The sequence below is a fragment of the Doryrhamphus excisus genome, chromosome 13 (assembly GCF_030265055.1).
Source record: "Doryrhamphus excisus isolate RoL2022-K1 chromosome 13, RoL_Dexc_1.0, whole genome shotgun sequence".
NCBI classification, from domain to species: domain Eukaryota; kingdom Metazoa; phylum Chordata; class Actinopteri; order Syngnathiformes; family Syngnathidae; genus Doryrhamphus; species Doryrhamphus excisus.
In genome coordinates, this window is record NC_080478.1 from 4,106,952 (window position 1) to 4,125,745 (window position 18,794).

The 18,794-nt window shown below is 38.6% G+C and overlaps 2 protein-coding genes across 4 annotated transcripts; one reads left to right on the forward strand and one right to left on the reverse strand.

The window, feature by feature from the left end:
* Positions 1-385: 385 nt before the first annotated feature.
* LOC131140427 (protein angel homolog 1-like) lies at positions 386-9,144 on the reverse strand. Its single transcript, XM_058090851.1, has 10 exons — positions 9,066-9,144; positions 6,914-7,456; positions 6,625-6,839; positions 4,937-5,006; positions 4,420-4,862; positions 3,447-3,585; positions 3,239-3,361; positions 3,113-3,146; positions 1,361-1,509; positions 386-1,288 (listed from the first exon to the last, which is right to left on the reverse strand). Exons 1-10 carry the CDS (start codon positions 9,133-9,135, stop codon positions 1,125-1,127), a joined length of 1,950 nt encoding a protein of 649 aa, XP_057946834.1. The 5' UTR covers positions 9,136-9,144; the 3' UTR covers positions 386-1,124.
* Positions 8,724-18,380, forward strand: LOC131140428 (leucine-rich repeat-containing protein 74A-like). 3 transcript variants are annotated; one of them, XM_058090853.1, is made up of 14 exons: positions 8,724-8,761; positions 9,515-9,583; positions 10,888-11,057; positions 11,133-11,240; positions 11,324-11,417; positions 11,485-11,534; positions 12,191-12,272; positions 12,372-12,457; positions 13,449-13,643; positions 13,725-13,820; positions 13,926-14,069; positions 14,187-14,291; positions 16,005-16,090; positions 16,832-18,380. In XM_058090853.1, the coding sequence occupies exons 2-14, from the start codon at positions 9,577-9,579 to the stop codon at positions 17,421-17,423; spliced, it is 1,815 nt and encodes a 604-aa protein (XP_057946836.1). In that variant the 5' UTR covers positions 8,724-8,761; positions 9,515-9,576; the 3' UTR covers positions 17,424-18,380. The 3 variants fall into 3 exon arrangements, with proteins under 3 accessions (XP_057946836.1, XP_057946837.1, XP_057946835.1); XM_058090854.1 differs by having other exon boundaries at positions 8,756-9,000; XM_058090852.1 differs by having other exon boundaries at positions 8,756-9,583.
* The last annotated feature ends 414 nt before the right edge of the window (positions 18,381-18,794 follow it).

Below are 18,794 nucleotides of genomic sequence, written 5' to 3' on the forward strand. Positions count from 1 at the left end.
GGCCCCGCGCAAGTTTGATATGGATGCTGTATGGTATCATGTACCCAGAAAAAATTATTACGTTTGATTAATGTTCATGTTAAAGGTTAAATAACTGTTATTAGTTATCCTCCCTATCCGTGTGGAAGTGGTAAGTTTTTTTGCTATTTAAGTTGAAAGGAAATAACTTGAAGGCTACCGTTTAGGTCGCTAGCTGACTCTAGTTTGCGAGTTAGCATGTGTCTCGAGACGCTGCAGTTGCGCAATATGTTGTAAATAAAAAGAGTATAAATGTGACTATAGTCGTGTTTTGTCATGTCTACAGGGCTCTAATAATGCTTTGTTCATTTTAATCTGAAAAAAATAATTTGTCTACCCACCAACTATATGTGGTTTCTTAAGTTTTTATTATTTGCTGTTTTATTATTATTATTATATTTATTTTACTGATTGATTTTCTTTATTCTTGATTTGTTTGTTTATTTTTCGTCTTATTTTGTGCAGAAAATAAAAATTAAGATATTTGAGAACAGTGGAATGTTTTATCAGGGCTTTTATTGTAGAAAATCGGAACCAAAGCACTGAAAAAGTTTGTATATTTTTCGGTTTTTAATAAATGCTTTTTTTTTGTTGTTGTTTTTTTTGGAAAACCTGATGCGGCCCAGCCTTGCCCAGACCCTAGCTCCAGTGGCCCCCCGGGTAAATTGAGTTTGAGACCCCTGGCTTAGATGAATAGCACTGACCCTCCCATATTTCAGCCAAATGCTACAAAACTGATAAGATGACCCTCAAAACAAGTGCGGCGGCAAAGAAAAGCTATATATAACTTAAATGTCTAAATAAATACATATGGATTAAACATATTTATTAAATATTGTATCATTTCAAAATAAATTCTAACATTGAAATACAAAAAAAGGGAAAAACATTAAATAATAGCAACATTTCTGGCTTAAAAAGTGCCAGATGTCAGTCATTATTCTGCATCAGTCAATATTATGACTATTTATGTTTTTCCCGGATCTTTAACGAAACCGCGAGTTAAGTTTTCTAAGAAACACAATCAAGCAGAGTAAGATCGCATATTTCACACAAAACGTTTGAACTACTGTGATTTGAATTAAATGTTACCCAAAGTCTTTTTTTTACGATGGTGCGTTGAGGTCCAAGCGGAGTTTAGCCAGAAGACTGAGATGATCGGATGGGAATGTGTGGTTGGGAAGTCCTTCCATGGACCATAAGGCATCGCCAGACAGGAGCGAGAGACAACCAACCAGCTTTAGACCTTCACTCCCAAAGTTGCCACCAGCTAAGCAGAGCAAAAAAAAAAAACAAAACGCACATTGCAACCATGATTGTGGAATATTATGAGGAATCTTACCTGCTTGATCTGAAGTTAGGATGCGTTCAGGGGAGTAGAATATGTAGTCCACAGTGGCTCCCCCTTCAGAGTGCAGGGTCGTGACTTCAGAGTGGTTGTGCTGGTAGACGGATTCCAGGTCTAACTGGTGTCTGATGATGGGTCCAAACCTGTGATACATTCATTCATTCATTTTCTGGTGGCCAGCCAATCACAGGGCACATATAGACAAACAACCATTCACACTCACATTCATACCTATGGACAATTTGGAGTCGCTAATTAACCTAGCATGTTTTTGGAATGTGGGAGGAAACCGGAGAAAACCCACGCATGCACAGGGAGAACATGCAAACTCCACACAGAGATAGCCGAGAGTGGAATCGAACTCGGGTCTCCTGGCTGTGAGGTCTGCGCGCTAACCACTCGATCACCGTGCAGCCCATATTTGCATATTAACAATAATTCATGGTTCCATTTATCACAGTGAGTCTTCCAGGTCCTGATGCAGCAAAACAGTCCCAGACCATCACACTACCACCACCATATTTTACTGTTGGAATAATGTTCATTCATTTTCTACCGCTTATCCTCACAACGGTCGTCACCGGCTGTCTTCTTCTGCGAGAGGCGGGGTACACTCTGGACTGGTGGGCCAGCCAATCACAGGGCACATATAGACAAACAACCATTCACACTCACATTCATACCTATGGACAATTTGGAGTCGCTAATTAACCTAGCATGTTTTTGGAATGTGGGAGGAAACCGGAGTACCCGGAGAAAACAAAAAATAAGCTCTCATTGCTGTTTGATGGCCTTATTTCATGTCTTTATGCCGCACACCATGCACACTCACACAATTGGAGAAGATAATTTCAATGTCACCCATTTGTCTATCCATCTATTTTCTATGCTACCCACCGTCACTTGGGTCATGGGTATGCTGGAGCCTATCCCAACTGTCTTGGGGTGAGAGGCGGGGTACACCCTGGACTGGTGGCCAGCCAATCACAGGGCACATATAGACAAACAACCATTCACACTCACATTCATACCTATGGACAATTTGGAGTCGGGAATTAACCTAGCATGTTTTTGGAATGTGGGAGGAAACCGGAGTACCCGGAGAAAACCCGGAAGGTGGAATCGAACCCTCGTCTCCTAGCTGTGACGCCTGTGTGCTAACCACTCTCTATATATTTTTTTAAAATTTCAAGGTAATAATGACGACACACCAAATGTGAAAAAACATATATATATATATAGTATAACAATATCATATATAAATTTATATAATTATAATAAAAAGTGCTTATAGGGGTGCTATTGCATGTCTAGAGGGCTCTAATGTGGAAAAATCCATATTTAAAGGGCCATAAACTGCTTTAGCTATACAAATATTCCATTCATAAATAAGGAACCGTACGTAGTCGAATTAAACAGGTATTACTCTACAACATATTCAGCAGGTGAACCTAATGGTGCGGCTGGCGAGTGAGTGCAATCCTGTATCGTTAAAGGTCTTTAACGTTAATGCAAACTCCACACGGAGATGGCCGAGGGGTGGGATTGAACTCGGGTCTCCTAGCTGTGAGGCGTGCGCGCTAACCACTTGCCCGCCGTGCAGCCTCCTGAGATACACAATCATTATTATCGTCAAGTATTTTTATTTTAGCATCTTTATCGGACAAAATGCTAAAATCTTTCTATGCATGATTTTGGGTGGGAATGTTTGGACACTCGTGGCATATGTACCACATGTTGACTAACCTTTCGACATACGGCTGCTTGTCGCTGGACATATCTGCAGACAATAACAGAAATAAATGTTAAAATAAAATAAAATAGGGTGTAAAAGTGTGGCCATGTTGCGGTTTCCGGAGCGTTTAACCGTACCTGGGGTGTTGTCAGTGACGCCCGGGATTACTTGTAGATCACTTGGACGTATACACGATGCTGGACAGAAGCGCAGCCTCAAGAGGAAGTGATGGCTGTACTGAAGTTTCCCTCCGGGACAAACTTAAGCGTATTCAAGTAGTAAAGTACAACAATTAAAAAGCCACAAAGAGCTTAACTATAAATGGTTCAGTTTCAAAAGACTGACCTTCTCCTGGACTGTGGCTTTCATCCTGGTTGGCGGTGACGTACTGGCAGTTGTTGGAGATCCCCAAAGAGCTGGGCCACAAAGGCGGAAACAGTCTGTGGCAAGCACTTTTGTGTGATAGATTCTTCTGACCTGATACCTGTTATGTCGGAAAGGTAGCTTGTTAAAGCTTATTAAGTCCTACCCCTCCATCTGGTACTTTTACAATCAGTAACTGTTACATTTGTTCACTTCCTGCTTTCCTAATATAATTTAATTTTTTTTTATTTTATTTTTTTAAATTAAAAAAAAAATGTTTTTAATTGTTTTATTTTATTTTTTTTATGGTTTTATTTCATTTGAACATACATCAGATTACAATTGAATGCATCACATAATCAGTTCAATTTAAGTTATGTTTTTAAAAAAAAATTTAGTTTATTTTTTGTATTTAAATATTTTTTGTTTTTTTTATTTTTTTATGGTTTTATTTAATTTGAACATGCATCAGATTACAATAACTGTTACATTTGTTCACTTCCTGCCTTTCTAATATAATTTAATTTTTTTCAATTTAAAAAACATGTTTTAATTTTTTTTTTATTATTTTAATTTTTTTTAATGGTTTTATTTCAATTAAAAAATAAATCAGATTACAATTGAATGCATCACATAATCAGTTCCCAGTTCCACATGTCCAAAAGGAGTAGGAAGAAGCAAAGCTTATTAAATCCTACCCCTCCATCTGGTACTTTTACAATCAGCAACTGTTACATTTGTTCACTTCCTGCTTTCCTAATATAATTTAAGTTTTTTGTTTAAATTTTTTAAATGTAATTTTAAAAATGTTTTTATTTGTTTTAAATTTTTTCTCATTAAATTGAATTAATTTAATAATTAATTTTTAAATCATTTGTGATGTCATTAGAACAGTGCCAATACGGTGTTGAGTGTGCATAGTGCTACAAAGTAGTACAAAGTAGTACAGTCTCACCATCCACGCTGGTACACCCTGAAAGTAGAGCTCCCCAGTGGTGACGAGTCGGTAAAGAGGCGCGTGGGGGACGGAGTTGAAGTCCCCACACAGGACAACATTACAGTGTTCCCCTTTGGCCTTCCATGACGCGACCACGCTGTCGATCTCTGCCAACATTATGGCGAGCTGGGCCAGCTTGACATCGCCCCTACTCGGATTGAAGAGCAGGTGTGTGTTGGCCACACAGAGCAGCGAGCCCATCGCACTGACCTTGGACCCCTGGCGGACACGGGGACGGAGCAGCAAAACTATGCCCACATTGTGCCGGTCCAGAAGTTCGATTTCGGGCCGGAAGAACTCGATCAGTGTGACCGACACCTCAGAGAAGCGATTGTTGCGATAGCAGGTAGCGCAGCCGTCCGTCTTGTTCCCCGTGCGCTTCTTGTATGCACAGTTGTAGCCTGGAAGAGAACCATAGCGTCCTTTAGGTCTGGATCTCAATATTCTCATACCTGTCTGCACCAAGAACACTTACCCATTTGAGTCAGGACTGGGCACAGATGGGTATCATAGTGGTTCTCCTGGACCTCTTGGAGACAAAGAATCTGCACAAAAAAACGGCAACTTCATGAGTGGGTACTGTGGAATACTCACTGTTTTATATCACAGGTCCAGGAAGTGATGAGAGCAGAAGAGCACTAACCGTGAGATAGGTCTTTATGGTAATGGTTTTATTTCATCTGAACATGCATCAGATTACAATTGAATGCATCCCATAATCAGTTCACAGTTCCACATGTCCAAAAGGAGTAGGAAGAAGCAAAGCTTATTAAATCCTACCCCTCCATCTGGTACTTTTACAATCAGTAACTGTTACATTTGTTCACTTCCTGCTTTCCTAATATAATTTAAGTGTTTTTTAATTTTATTTTTTTAATTAATTTTTTTTAATTAAAAAAATATATTTCATTTTTTTAGTTTAAAAAAAAGCTTTTAATTGTTTTAACTTTTTTATGGTTTTATTTCATTTTAACATGCATCAGATTACAATTGAATGCATCCCATAATCAGTTCACAGTTCCACATGTCCAAAAGGAGTAGGAAGAAGCAAAGCTTATTAAATCCTACCCCTCCATCTGGTACTTTTACAATCAGTAACTGTTACATTTGTTCACTTCCTGCTTTCCTAATATAATTTAAGTGTTTTTTAATTTTATTTTTTTAATTAATTTTTTTTAATTAAAAAAATATATTTCATTTTTTTAGTTTAAAAAAAAGCTTTTAATTGTTTTAACTTTTTTATGGTTTTATTTCATTTTAACATGCATCAGATTACAATTGAATGCATCCCATAATCAGTTCACAGTTCCACATGTCCAAAAGGACAAGCAAGGTCAGCAACTGTTACATTTGTTCACTTCCTGCTTTCCTAATATATATATTGTTTTTAATTTTATTTTTTAATAAAAAAGTTTTTTAAAAATATATTTTTTAATTTAAAAAATCCTTATTTTTTTATTTTTTTAATGGTTTAATTTCATTTGAACATGCATCAGATTACAATTGAATGCATCACATAATCAGTTCACAGTTCCACATGTCCAAAAGGAGTAGGAAGAAGCAAAGCTTATTAAATCCTACCCCTCCATCTGGTACTTTTACAATCACTAACTGTTACATTTGTTCACTTCCTGCTTTCCTAATATAATTTAATTTTATTTAATTGTATTTTTTTAATATATTTTTTTTAATTAAAAAATATATCAGACATTTTTTTTTATTATGACTGCACATCATGACTGGTTGAAGACTCTTCATCCTTTTCCGGTTTCCTCCTACATTCCAAAAACATGCTAGGTTAATTAGCGACTCCAAATTGTCCATAGGTATGAATGTGAGTGTGAATGGTTGTTTGTCTATATGTGCCCTGTGATTGGCTGGCCACCAGTCCAGGGTGTACCCCGTCTGTCGCCCGAAGACAGCTGGGATAGGCTCCAGCACCCCCTGCGACCCTCGTGAGGAAAAGCGGTAGAAAATGAATGAATGAATGAGTGCATCACTTCTGAAGTGGACGTAAATCAAATTTCAAAATTGTAATTTTCATCCCAATTATCACCAATCACTACTAAGATTCCTAAGATTTCGCAGCGGCCTAAAAATAAAAATCAGACATACAACTATACACAAGTCTGAAAAGTGGCAAGTATAGAATACTTGACTTACATCTGGCTCCCATCTGCCTATTTCCTCCAAAAGAACATTGCAGCGGTAGTCCCAGTCCAGCACCTCCAGGCGGCAGTGTTTGTACAGCTCCATGTTAGCTTCCAGCAGGTCCTGGGCTAATATGTTGTAGGACATGACAGTGAAGTCCATGGAAGGTCTTGTGAAAGGAATCATGGGATAATCAGCTTCACTCTCCCGCCATACTCTCCACATTACTGTAAAATACAAAAAAAATTGTATTAAATTGTAACTTTATCAGAAATTAAGTAATATGCAAAAAAAAAATTACCCTCAAAGGGCTCAGTCGGCTCGAGTGACGGATAATAGCTCACAGCAGGAAAACGCCACAGTGGACGATGGACTTCATCGATTGAACCGGGCCCTGTCGGGAAGTGCCATCCGGTTTCATCATCATCATCATCATCATCATCACGATGATTAATTTGAGCTCGAGCGAGCATCATTGGGGTCCCATCAGCAGCAGGGACAAGATATTCATCCCAGCATTCCGTTTCCTGTCCGGTGTTCTCAACTGGATTTGACGCTTTTAATTTGTGCGTTTTCATTGGCTCCTCCGTATGACGGACATGTGTCTCATTCACTTGCTGTGTGACGGTGATCAGCTCTTCTGCATCTGGAACCTTCTCGTCCTCTGAGGAACGTTCTTTGCTTATCCTTTCCTCCTTCTGTCCCATTGAGCCACACCTTTGTTGAAGACACAGGTCCAGCAAGTGCTTCTGAAACTGAGTGAACATCCTGGTAGTGATAGCAGCACTATCGTATGCTGCCTTGCCATTAACCGCAGCGGAGGAGCGACTCCTCTTTGTGGACTCTGAAAGACAAAAAAACGAGTGTGTATTGCTCGAATAAATATTAGGTATTTATTTACTGCAAAAAAAAAGGCCAGTAAGGATAATTCATAATGCCGACTACAGAGAACATAATAACTCCTTATTTCTGAAATCACAAATACTTCAACTTGCTGATATAGTTCATCTAATTAAACAGCTAAAATAAGGCATAAGGCTAAAAATAAGCAATTAGCTAAAAATGTCATCCAATACTTCTCTACAAGAGAGGAGAAATATGATCTCAGGTAAGAAGTACATTTGAAACACTTCTATGCTAGGACTACGTTATGCTAGCCATAGCATTTCAGTATGTGGAATCAAACTATGGAATGGATTGAGTAAGGACCTCAAACAATGCACAAAATGCATGAAATAAAACCATTAAAAAAATATTTTTTTAATATTTTTTTTTTATAATTTTTTTTTCATTCAAAAAAAAAAAAAAAAACTTTAAAGGCAGGAAGTGAACAAATTATGGGATGCACTTAATTGTAATCTGATGCATGTTCAAATGAAATAAAACCATTAAAAAATAAAATAATAAAAAAATATTAATAACTTTTTTTAAATAAAAAATTTAATTAAAAAAACTTAAATTATATTAGGAAAGCAGGAAGTGAACAAATGTAACAGTGATTGTAAAAGTATCAGATGGAGGGGTAGGATTTAATAAGCTTTGCTTCTTCCTACTCCTTTTGGACATGTGGAACTGTGAACTGATTATGGGATGCATTCAATTGTAATCTGATGCATGTTCAAATGAAATAAAAACAATTAAAAAATGAAAATAATTTTTAAAAAAATTATGTAAAAAAATGTATACATTTATAAAAAAACTTAAACTATCGATACAGTACATACAATACATCACAATAAACAATAACTACAATATATAACATATACAATATCATACATTTTCCCGAATTCAACAATATTCATTGAAATGGCTAATAAATTATTAATTTATAGAAATAAATTGGTCATGAATTGTGCAATTCAGTCAGAATTTGGACTCCAGTATTCACATATTTATCGTAAATGTCTTGATTTACTTATTATTATTATTATTTCCACTTATTCTAACTCATCTATTTTCTGTATTTGAAAATGTATTCATATTTAACTTTTAATAAATGTTACTTTATCCCCTTCCTTCAGTTTGGATGCTTAAAAACGATTCATCGATCCGAATCCATGTTTTTCTTCATTTTGTTCGATTCACAACAAAACATTGTGGCACGCGCTGGCGTTGTGACGTCACGACACTCCGAGAGCTCTGATAACAGGTGCATATTAACAAGCTAGCAGGATTCAAAGCGCTATATCTGAATAACTCACCGCTATAAGAGTGTTTTGTTTGCTCTGTCGCTTTTACCGGCAAGGTATTCTTGCGTTAGTTTGTGCGAAAGAACTTATCACGCCATTATTTGTGATACAACAAAACCACTCACAGTCAGCAGTGGAGTTCCGGGACAGCTAACGCTAGCAACTCCGGTTGACGGAGCTGTCAGTATGCGCTAATTATGTAAGTGGTCTCAATGGGGAAAACTTTAACACAAAGACATAAAAATATGTTTTTAGAGTTCTTACCTGCGGGTCGTTTACTAAACAGGTGCCGTGATAGCGGATAGAGAATGTAAAATAACAGGCAGCCAATCATGTTGCGGTTTTTGTGTGTGCGCATGCGCGCTGTGAGGTCACTTGACTATGGTGTGACGTAGTGAGACATAAACATCCACAAGTCACATTGTTTTGCTTTTTATTTCAGCTAAAATCAACCTTAAAATGTTTCCAAGCCATTACAGCAATCATTTATATTCGATTCCATGTCTTTATTGAACATACACAACTCCAGAAGCCATGAATTATTTAGTACTACACTAAAGGATAGAATTACAAGCTAGGAAGCACAGTGAAGGCATTTATTTTCACTTTACTGACTCACACAGAGAAGACAATTCTTTACTAGTAGAATGTTAAGTATTAACAAAAGCTGACAAAAAAAATGTCCACATTATCTTTTGAATCACTTTGCTTAGAGGATAATAATACATCGACACTGAGACGAGGCTTGGAAGATGAGCTTGACGCAGAATTGGAGATGGATGGTAAGTGCATTCATTGATTAATGGATCAGCTTTTAAAAAGCCACGGGTCTAAACCAGAGGTTTTCTCATTTGGGGGAACAGCAGCTTGAGAATAATAAACAAAAACACATTTTTCAAACCTTCGCTTATGTAGTAGACATTAAAAAAAAAATGCAAAAAACAAATAAGGAACAAGAACCGGGATATAACTTTCCCACATTTGGACAGATTTAGTAGAGATACTCAATTGTTTTAGGCTACTATTAAATTTACACGAGTACACACAATCTACACTGCAAAACAAAGAGTCTTGAACCAGTCATGATGTGCTATATATATATATATATATATATATATATATATATATATATATATATATATATATATATATATATATATATATATATATATCACTATATTGACTGTTACTATGGTACCCATTATTGTCATGCTCACCTTTTACTTCGGTACGAGGTGCATTATTTAAAAAAAAACAACAAAAAAAAACCTTAAACTGTATTATAGAAAGCAGGAAGTGAACAAATGTAACAGTTACTGATTGTAAAAGTACCAGATGGAGGGGTAGGATTTAATAAGCTTTGCTTCTTCCTACTCCTTTTGGACATGTGGAACTGTGAACTGATTATGTGATGCACGCAATTGTAATCTGATGCATTTTCAAATGAAATAAAACCATTAAAAAAATTAAAAACAAATAAAAAAAATTAAAAACAAGTTTTTTTCTGGTGTATTTTTAAGTAAAAAAATTAAACAAAATTTAAATTAAAAGAATACAATAAAATAAAATAAAATTATATTAGGAAAGCAGGAAGTGAACAAATGTGACTGTCCAGTGGACAGTCATCAATTATATAATAATCATTATTATATTATTAATTAGCCTATTATTATTACTATCATCATTATTCTTCTTCTGATTATTACTACTATTACCAGTTGTAGTAGTAGTAGTACTAGTCGGCTAGTATTACCCTGCTTATTGGCTTGCTTATTAGCCTGCTTTTGCCCTATTATATAAAATTTGTAAGATTTTTTTTGTAAAAAAAAAAAAAAAATCTATAAAAAATATCAAATTATTTGGGGGGGGGGTTAAGAACATTTTAGGGGGGGCTTCAACCCCTTAAAATAGGCCTAATGATGCCACTGCTACACATTAAAGTGACTATATGCCACTGACTACAAAAAGCAAAACACCACCATAGCCTAGCATAGAGTGTGTCACCAATAGATACGTCCCCAACAATTTACATACATGTCGTTTTGCTGTAAATCCTTCACACGTAAAGTTTAAAATCTTCTCAAAGAAAACAGGAACGGCGACACCTCTGTAGCCGACGTCTACCTGCAAGCCTGCAAGCTGGTGGGCGTTGTGCCGGTTTCATACTTCATCCGGAACCTTGACTCTCCAATCATGGCACTTAGCCACCGCAGCCTCGGCGCACTGGGGTGCAAGGCACTCAGTATCGCATTAGTGGTGAGTTGCAACAAAATGCAAAAAAAAAAAAAAAATCACATCATGTGATATGTTTTGAGTTTCTTTTGTGTTCAGAGCGACATGCATATCGACACTCTTGAACTGGCCGATAACGACATACAAGCAGAGGGAGCCAAGCACCTGGCAGAGATGCTGAGGGCTAATTTCACCATCCAGAATTTGGTATATGAAGCAAAACATACATGCGATTATATATCCATATAAGCATAAATATGTGTGTGTTTGTATGCATATGTATAATGTAGGACTTATCCAACAACCGTCTTCATTCTACTGGAGCTGAGTATGTGGGTAAAATGTTGGCGGACAGTATTTCACTAAAATCCGTCAAAGTCTCAGGTAATGTATAAGTATTAGTATACTGTATGTCAAAAAATATTAACTTTCCTCTTCTGTTCCTCAACAGGAAATGGATTCATCGGTGATGATGCAAAGTATTTTGCAGACGCGTTGACTGTAAGTTATTAAAACTCTTTGCACCATATAAAAACGAAATAAATACAGTAAACCTCGGATATATCGGATTCAATTGTTCCCACTGGTTTTGTCCGATATAAGCGAAATCCGTTATATGCGTATACCGGAAAATGTCCGTTTTACGCATATATCGGATTTATATCCGGTATATGCGTAAATGGGATTTTATCCGTTATAAAAAGGCACTTCCTTGACTATGTTTCCAATGTACCTGGACGCGCAGGCAACGCTGCAAACGCTGCAAATGACGTCGTATAGCGGCCTGTCACGATTCGGCGAATCGGAGCGCCACGATGCGGCGATATATCCGATATATGCGAGGGAAATTTAATGGAATTGCATTGGAACGGGACTGGAGATTTTGTCCAAAATAGGCGAAATCCGTTATAAAAAATCCAATATATGCAATGAATTTTTATTGGAAATGCATTACAGAAAAATCGGTTCTTTTTTATCTGTCCGTTGTGAGCGAATTTCCGATATATCCGAGTCCGATATATCCGAGGTTTACTGTAAAACAAATTGGAATTGGAAAGAAAGAAAAAATACTCACCAAACTCATAACAGAACTACTAAATTAAAGTACTCCCATCCAGCTATTTTCTATTTGCTAATACTGTATTTTGTTCTTTTAGATCAATTTGGGAATTAAGGAGTTACACCTGAGCCATAATAAGTTTTGTGGAAGAGGAGGGGAGCATCTAGGGTTCCTTTTGGGTATGGGAAAAACCACATACAGTACATAATACAATAACAAACATAATAACATAACACAGTGTAAACAGAAGGTTTATGTCTATCTCATAATGCTCACAGCCAACAACGAGAGTCTGGAGGTGCTGAACCTTTGCTGGAACCACCTCCGAATGAAAGGAGCTGTTGCTCTTTGCGCTGGCCTCAAGGTGACCCGCATGACACCTTCTAATTCAGGGGTGGGCAAACTTTTTGACTCGCGGGCCGCATTGATATGACAAAATTTACGGGGGGGGGCAGACTATATATTTTACACGTAACAGTCCACCTGGTATTATTGTATCTGTAAAATTGTCATGCAATCTGCTATTATTATTTATTATTTTATATTTATATTTTAATATTTTAAAAATAATAAAATATTATAATAATTACAATAAAATTAAAATAATAATTATTATATTATTATTATGTAAAATATGCAAATATAACAATAATATTATATATAATTAATATAATAATTAGCATTAATATAATAATTATAATAATCATAATAGTTCTAATAATAATTACAATAATCTAATAATCTAATAATAATTATTATTATTATGTGCGACCTCACAGCTAGGAGAACAGGGTTCAATCCCACCCTCGGGCATCTCTGTGTGGAGTTTGCATGTTCTCCCCGTGCATGCGTGGGTTTTCTCCGGGTACTCCGGTTTCCTCCCACATTCCAAAAACATGCTAGGTTAATTGGTGACTCCAAATTGTCCATAGGTATGAATGTGAGTGTGAATGGTTGTTTGTCTATATGTGCCCTGTGATTGGCTGGCGACCAGTCCAGGGTGTACCCAGCCTTACGCCCAAAGACAGCTGGGATAGGCTCCAGCACCCCCCGCGACCCTCATGAGGAAAAGCGATAGAAAATGAATGAATGAATGAATTATTATGTGCTTGTGTCCCTTTTTTCAGGAGCACTTTGTAAACAACAGACCATGTCAAACAACGAAATTGATACAACCATCAAAAGGTTGGCTCAGGCCATGATGCCAGGTTGTATGTTGAGTTTAAATGAAATACTTTGGAAAGATTGGGCGGGCCGTATTCAAACACTTGGCGGGCCGGATGTGGCCCCCGGGCCGTAGTTTGCCCACCCCTGTTCTAATTGGTCAGTGTTCAGTGCATCTTTTTCATTTTCAGGTAAATACCATGTTAAAGCATCTTGACTTATCATGGAACGGTTTCGGTAACGAGGGCGCCCTGGCTATGGGCGAAGCTCTGAAATTCAACAACACTCTAGCGCACCTCAACCTCAGCAACAACCGCATCACCGACGAGGGTGTCGGGATGCTCTGTAAGGGTCTTGAGTACAACGACGCTCTACGAGTTCTGCTGGTGGGTAACTTTAGTTAGCGTAGTGACTGACAATCATTTTGTACGTAGTTCTGATCCATGTCAAATCAATGGCTCTTTCAGTTGGCTTACAATTCATTAACGGTAGAGGGAGCGCTGGCGTTGGTCAATGTGGTGAAGAACACACCTAAAACTGCCTTGGAGGAGATCAATATATGTGTGAGTGTCCGATCGTGATGTCCGTTGACCGTAACGATACAAGTAGAAACCAGTCGACTGTGTTCAGTTTTCCTGTTTTCTGTTGTTTCCTTGTTATCCAAACAGAATGTGTTAGTCAATGAGAACTTTTTGCGTTTACTGGATTTGACGTGTGAGGAGCATCCTGGTCTGGATGTACAATACGGAGGCGTGGGAGGGTTTATTGCCAAGAAACCAGTAAAACGCATAGACCCAATGAAAGTCATTCAGGTTGGTGGTATTTTCGAATGAAACCTTGAATATTTCATAGACTTTTACTGAATTCACATAACATCACAATAACAGGTCATTGATTGGGTTAACACATATTAATGTAATTCATTGAAGGACTATCTGGATCAACACAAGCTACGTCTTTGGGATTTCTTCCGAAACATTGACAAAGATGGCACCATGCGAGTCCCAGTGGCTGATTTCAGGAACGCAGTACAGGTTTGAACAATGACTGACTTTTTTGCAAAGGGAACGAGTGTAACCACACTATAAGCACTTCAAAATAGCTGATGTGTCTTCAGAGTGTTCGTGGTCAAGATCCGTCTGGGTCTCGACACTGGTCTCAAGACCAGTCGCATCGGTCTTACTTGGTTTGGACCTGCTTTGGTCTTGTTGACTCAGTGATTTCATCAGTTATGGTCTTAACTTCAATCTTGACCGGTCCTGGTCTTGTTCTTGACTTGGTGTCGCATCGCCTCAGTGTTGGTTTTGAACTGTTCGGAACTTCTTAACATCCTGGTGTTGATTCTGTGTCAGTTCGTCAAAGTCTTGGTCTTAACTTGGACCTGTTCTCGACTGTTCACATTCTTGGTCTTGACTTGCCTCAACTCCTGAATGTCTTGTTTTTAAGTGGTCTCAGCTCTTGAAAATGTTGGCCTCGATCTGCATCTGCATTGTTCTTGCCTTGGTTTTACATGACCTCAGTCTTGAACTGTTCTCAACGTCTCAAAACTTTGATCTTTGGCCTTCCTTCGTGGTCTCACATTGTCTGTCTTTGTCTTTACTTGGTGTCAACTCCCTCAAGTATTGATATTAATTTGGTCTCGACCAACCTTGGTCTTGTTTTTCACTTGGTTTCAAGTCTTCAACGTCCTGGTCTCGTTCTTGACTTGGTGTCGCATCGCCTCAGTGTTGGTCTTGAACTGTTCGGAACTCCTTAACATCCTGGTGTTGATTCTGTGTCAGTTCGTCAAAGTCTTGGTCTTAACTTGGACCTGATCTGTCTTGGGTCAGTATCGACTGTTCACATTCTTGGTCTTGACTTGCCTCAACTCCTGAATGTCTTGTTTTTAAGTGGTCTCAGCTCTTGAAAATGTTGGCCTCGATCTGCATCTGCCTTGGTTTTACATGACCTCAGTCTTGAACTTTTCTCAACGCATCAAAACTTTGATCTTTGACCTTCCTTCGTGGTCTCACATTGTCTGTCTTTGTCCTTACTGGGTGTCAACTCTCTCAAGTATTGATATTAATTTGGTCTCGACCAACCTTGGTCTTGTTTTTCACTTGGTTTCAAGTCTTCAACGTCTTGGTCTCAATCTGCATCTGCCTTGTTCTTGCCTTGGTTCTACATCACCTCAGTCTTGAACTGTTCTCAAACCCTCAAATTTTGATCTTTACTCAGGTATGACCTTCCTCTGTGGTCTCACATTGTCTGTCTTTGTCTTTACTTGGTGTCAACTACCTCAAATATTGATATTAATTTGGTCTCGACCAACCTTGGTCTTGTTTTTTAAATGGTCTCAGCTCTTGAAAATGTTGGCCTCGATCTGCATCTGCCTTGTTCTTGCCTTGGTTTTACATCACCTCAGTCTTGAACTGTTCTCAAACCCTCAAATTTTGATCTTTACTCAGGTATGACCTTCCTTCGTGGTCTCACATTGTCTGTCTTTGTCTATACTTGGTGACAACTCCCTCAAGTATTGATATTAATTTGGTCTCGACCAACCTTGGTCTTGTTTTTCACTTGGTTTCAAGTCTTCAACGTCTTGGTCTCAACCTATTCTTAAATTGGTCTCATTCCCTCAAAGACTCAAAGGTGTTTCTAACTTTATTGCTTTCCAGTTTTCGTGTAATCCAATAAATTACTGTTTCAAATGTTACAATGCCGTTATGTTCATTTTGACTGTGAATTTCCTTTGAAACTTTTTCCAGCAATCAAGTATTCCCTTGGATCGATTCCAGATTGAGGATCTTATTCAGAGGCTGGCTCGTGATAAGACAGGAATGATCGACTACAGGTGACTATGTCCCGTAATGTTTGTTTGCATTCCCATAGACAGCCTTTATATTGCTTTGTTGAGTTTACTGTTACGTAAAAGTACACTTAATGATAATATTCCTGAAATATCGTTTTTATTTGACTGATACTGTATAGCGTGTGAAATGTATCATGGACATCTGGACCAAATTATTTTTTTCAGATTAAAATGAACAAAGCATTATTAGAGTCCTGTAGACATGACAAAACACGACTATAGTCACATTTATACTCTTTTTATTTACAACATATTGCGCAACTGCAGGGTCTTGAGACACATGCTAACTCGCAAACTAGAGAGCTAGCGACCTAAACGGTAGCCTTCAAGTTATTTCCTTTCAACTTAAATAGCCAAAAACTTACCACTTCCACACGGATAGGGAGGATAACTATTAACAGTTATTTAACCTTTAACATGAACATTAATCAAACGTAAGAATTTTTTTCTGGGTACATGATACCATACAGCATCCATATCAAACTAACATTAAACTTTCATATCAAGGCGGGGGCCTCAAAGTAGTGTCCTGCGTGCCACATTTGGCCCGCGGGCCGCGTGTTTGAGACCCCTGGTATAAAGGGTTTAGATTAAATTTTTTCCGTTTGAGCAAATAAAGTAAATGCAATTGGAATATTTGGGTCCATATATTCATGACTATTTACATAATATTTGCAAATGATGATTAATCAATGTTAATCTGGACTGTTTTAATGCACACAGAGGCCTGGCTGATACGAGAAAGCAGATGATGAAGAATCACCGCCGACAACTGCGTAAAGTCGCATCCCGTCAGAAGAAAGAAAAGCACAAAAGCGACCGCATCCTGAAGACCTTCCAAAACGCCGTGGAGGCGGTGACGCCGCGCGGTTCTATGGTCATGTCTCCAGGCGACCCCAGAGAATCAGCTGGACCACGTCACTTCTCTGCGACGCCTCTTAGCTCTTGGCACCACATTGTGACGTCCAATAGTGCTCGGTATTCAATCTCCGACCCGAGCAGCGATCATGTCCACATGCCCACAAAGCCTCCCGGTTACACCAGATCTCCAACTTTGCACTCTCGCTCCCAACCCAACCTGTTGAGCGCGTTCCCTCGTTCCGCACAAGGTAAGTCCATCTCCGCAGAGGCCGTACGCTCCAATCCAGAGATGGACCACGGCATTCTTAACCATCTGACCAGGTCTAGACCGGCTCTTGACGGTAACCAGATTGGGATCGAAGTTACACATAAAAAAGGCAGGAAAACAAAAGCAAAGAAGTTTGTCGTGAAATACTCGAAGAATGCGACAAAAATTGAAAAAAAAAACACCTGAATGTCAGCGTTCAATTCCAGTGACACCAATCCGTGTATCTCGAACGACTCATCAAATCCCGGTCCAAAAGTTTCTGCTGACATTCACACCGCTAGTGACAAAGTTATCCACACCTGAGGTGGGATGTCTGTGTGCAAGGGGTATTATTCCACGTAGGTATTATTCAAAAAGTGTGAAGACTCACTTTTTCCCACCTCGAACGCAATTATCACCGTCCGTGTCACACCATGATGCTACTTTGATGCTATCTGATTGAGGAATCAGTTCATTGCTTCGTTATGTATAAAAGGAACAGTTGAATAAATACCAGATTTTCTGTTGGGACTTCTGTGTAAAAGGGGCTGGCGGAACCGAATTTCTCTTCAGGAATAAAGTTTACTGCTACTTGTTCCTTGTTGTACACAGGGCATATATAGACAAACAACCATTCACACTCACATTCATACCTATGGACAATTTGGAGTCGCTAATTAACCTAGCATGTTTTTTGGAATGTGGGAGGAAACCGGAGTATCCGGAGAAAACCGGAGCAAATTCCACACAGAGATAGCCGAGGGTGGAATTGAACCCTAATTCGGACGAGAGGCGGGGTACACCCTGGACTGGTGGCCAGCCAATCACAGGGCACATATAGACAAACAACCATTCACACTCACATTCATACCTATAGACAATTTGGAGTCGCTAATTAACCTAGCATGTTTTTTTGGGAAATTAGGAATAAGCCGGAGTACCCAGAGAAAACCCACGCATGCACAGGGAGAACATGCAAATTCCACACAGAGATGGCCGAGGGTGGAATTGAACCCTGGTCTCCTAGCTGTGAGTTTTTCGCGCTAACCACTTGTCCGCCATGCAGCCCAAATTTGCATATTAATAATAATTCATGGTTCCATTTATCACAGTGAGTCTTCCAGGTCCTGATGCAGCAAAACAGTCCCAGACCATCACACTACCACCACCATATTTTACTGTTGGAATAATGTTCATTCATTTTCTACCGCTTATCCTCATGACGGTCGTCACCGGCTGTCTTCTTGGGGCGAGAGGCGGGGTCCACCCCGGACTGGCGGCCAGCCAATCACAGGGCACATACATATAGACAAACAACCATTCACACTCACATTCATACCTATGGACAATTTGGAGTCGCTAATTAACCTAGCATGTTTTTTTGGGGGGGATTTAGGAGTAAGCCGGAGTACCTGTAAGTAAACCCACGCATGCACGGGGAGAACATGTGGAATTGAACTCCAGTCTTTCAGCTGTGAGGCCTGCGTGCTAACCACTCGACCGCTGTGCAACTGAGTAAAACGTGTTTTCCACAAATACGGCTTCATGTTTTTTGACATACAGTATACTTGTACGGAT

Excerpts from the sequence above, each read along its gene's own strand:
- LOC131140427 (XM_058090851.1), bottom strand. The coding sequence starts at position 9,135 with ATGATTGGCTGCCTGTTATTTTACATTCTCTATCCGCTATCACGGCAC. Across the intron at positions 3,362-3,446 it reads AAGCCACAGTCCAGGAGAAG|TTTGTCCCGGAGGGAAACTT; the intron begins GTCAGTCTTTTG and ends AATACGCTTAAG. Across the intron at positions 3,147-3,238 it reads CGTCACTGACAACACCCCAG|ATATGTCCAGCGACAAGCAG; the intron begins GTACGGTTAAAC and ends TATTGTCTGCAG.
- LOC131140428 (XM_058090852.1), top strand. The coding sequence starts at position 9,481 with ATGTCCACATTATCTTTTGAATCACTTTGCTTAGAGGATAATAATACA. Across the intron at positions 9,584-10,887 it reads CGCAGAATTGGAGATGGATG|AAAACAGGAACGGCGACACC; the intron begins GTAAGTGCATTC and ends ATCTTCTCAAAG. Across the intron at positions 16,091-16,831 it reads ACAGGAATGATCGACTACAG|AGGCCTGGCTGATACGAGAA; the intron begins GTGACTATGTCC and ends TAATGCACACAG.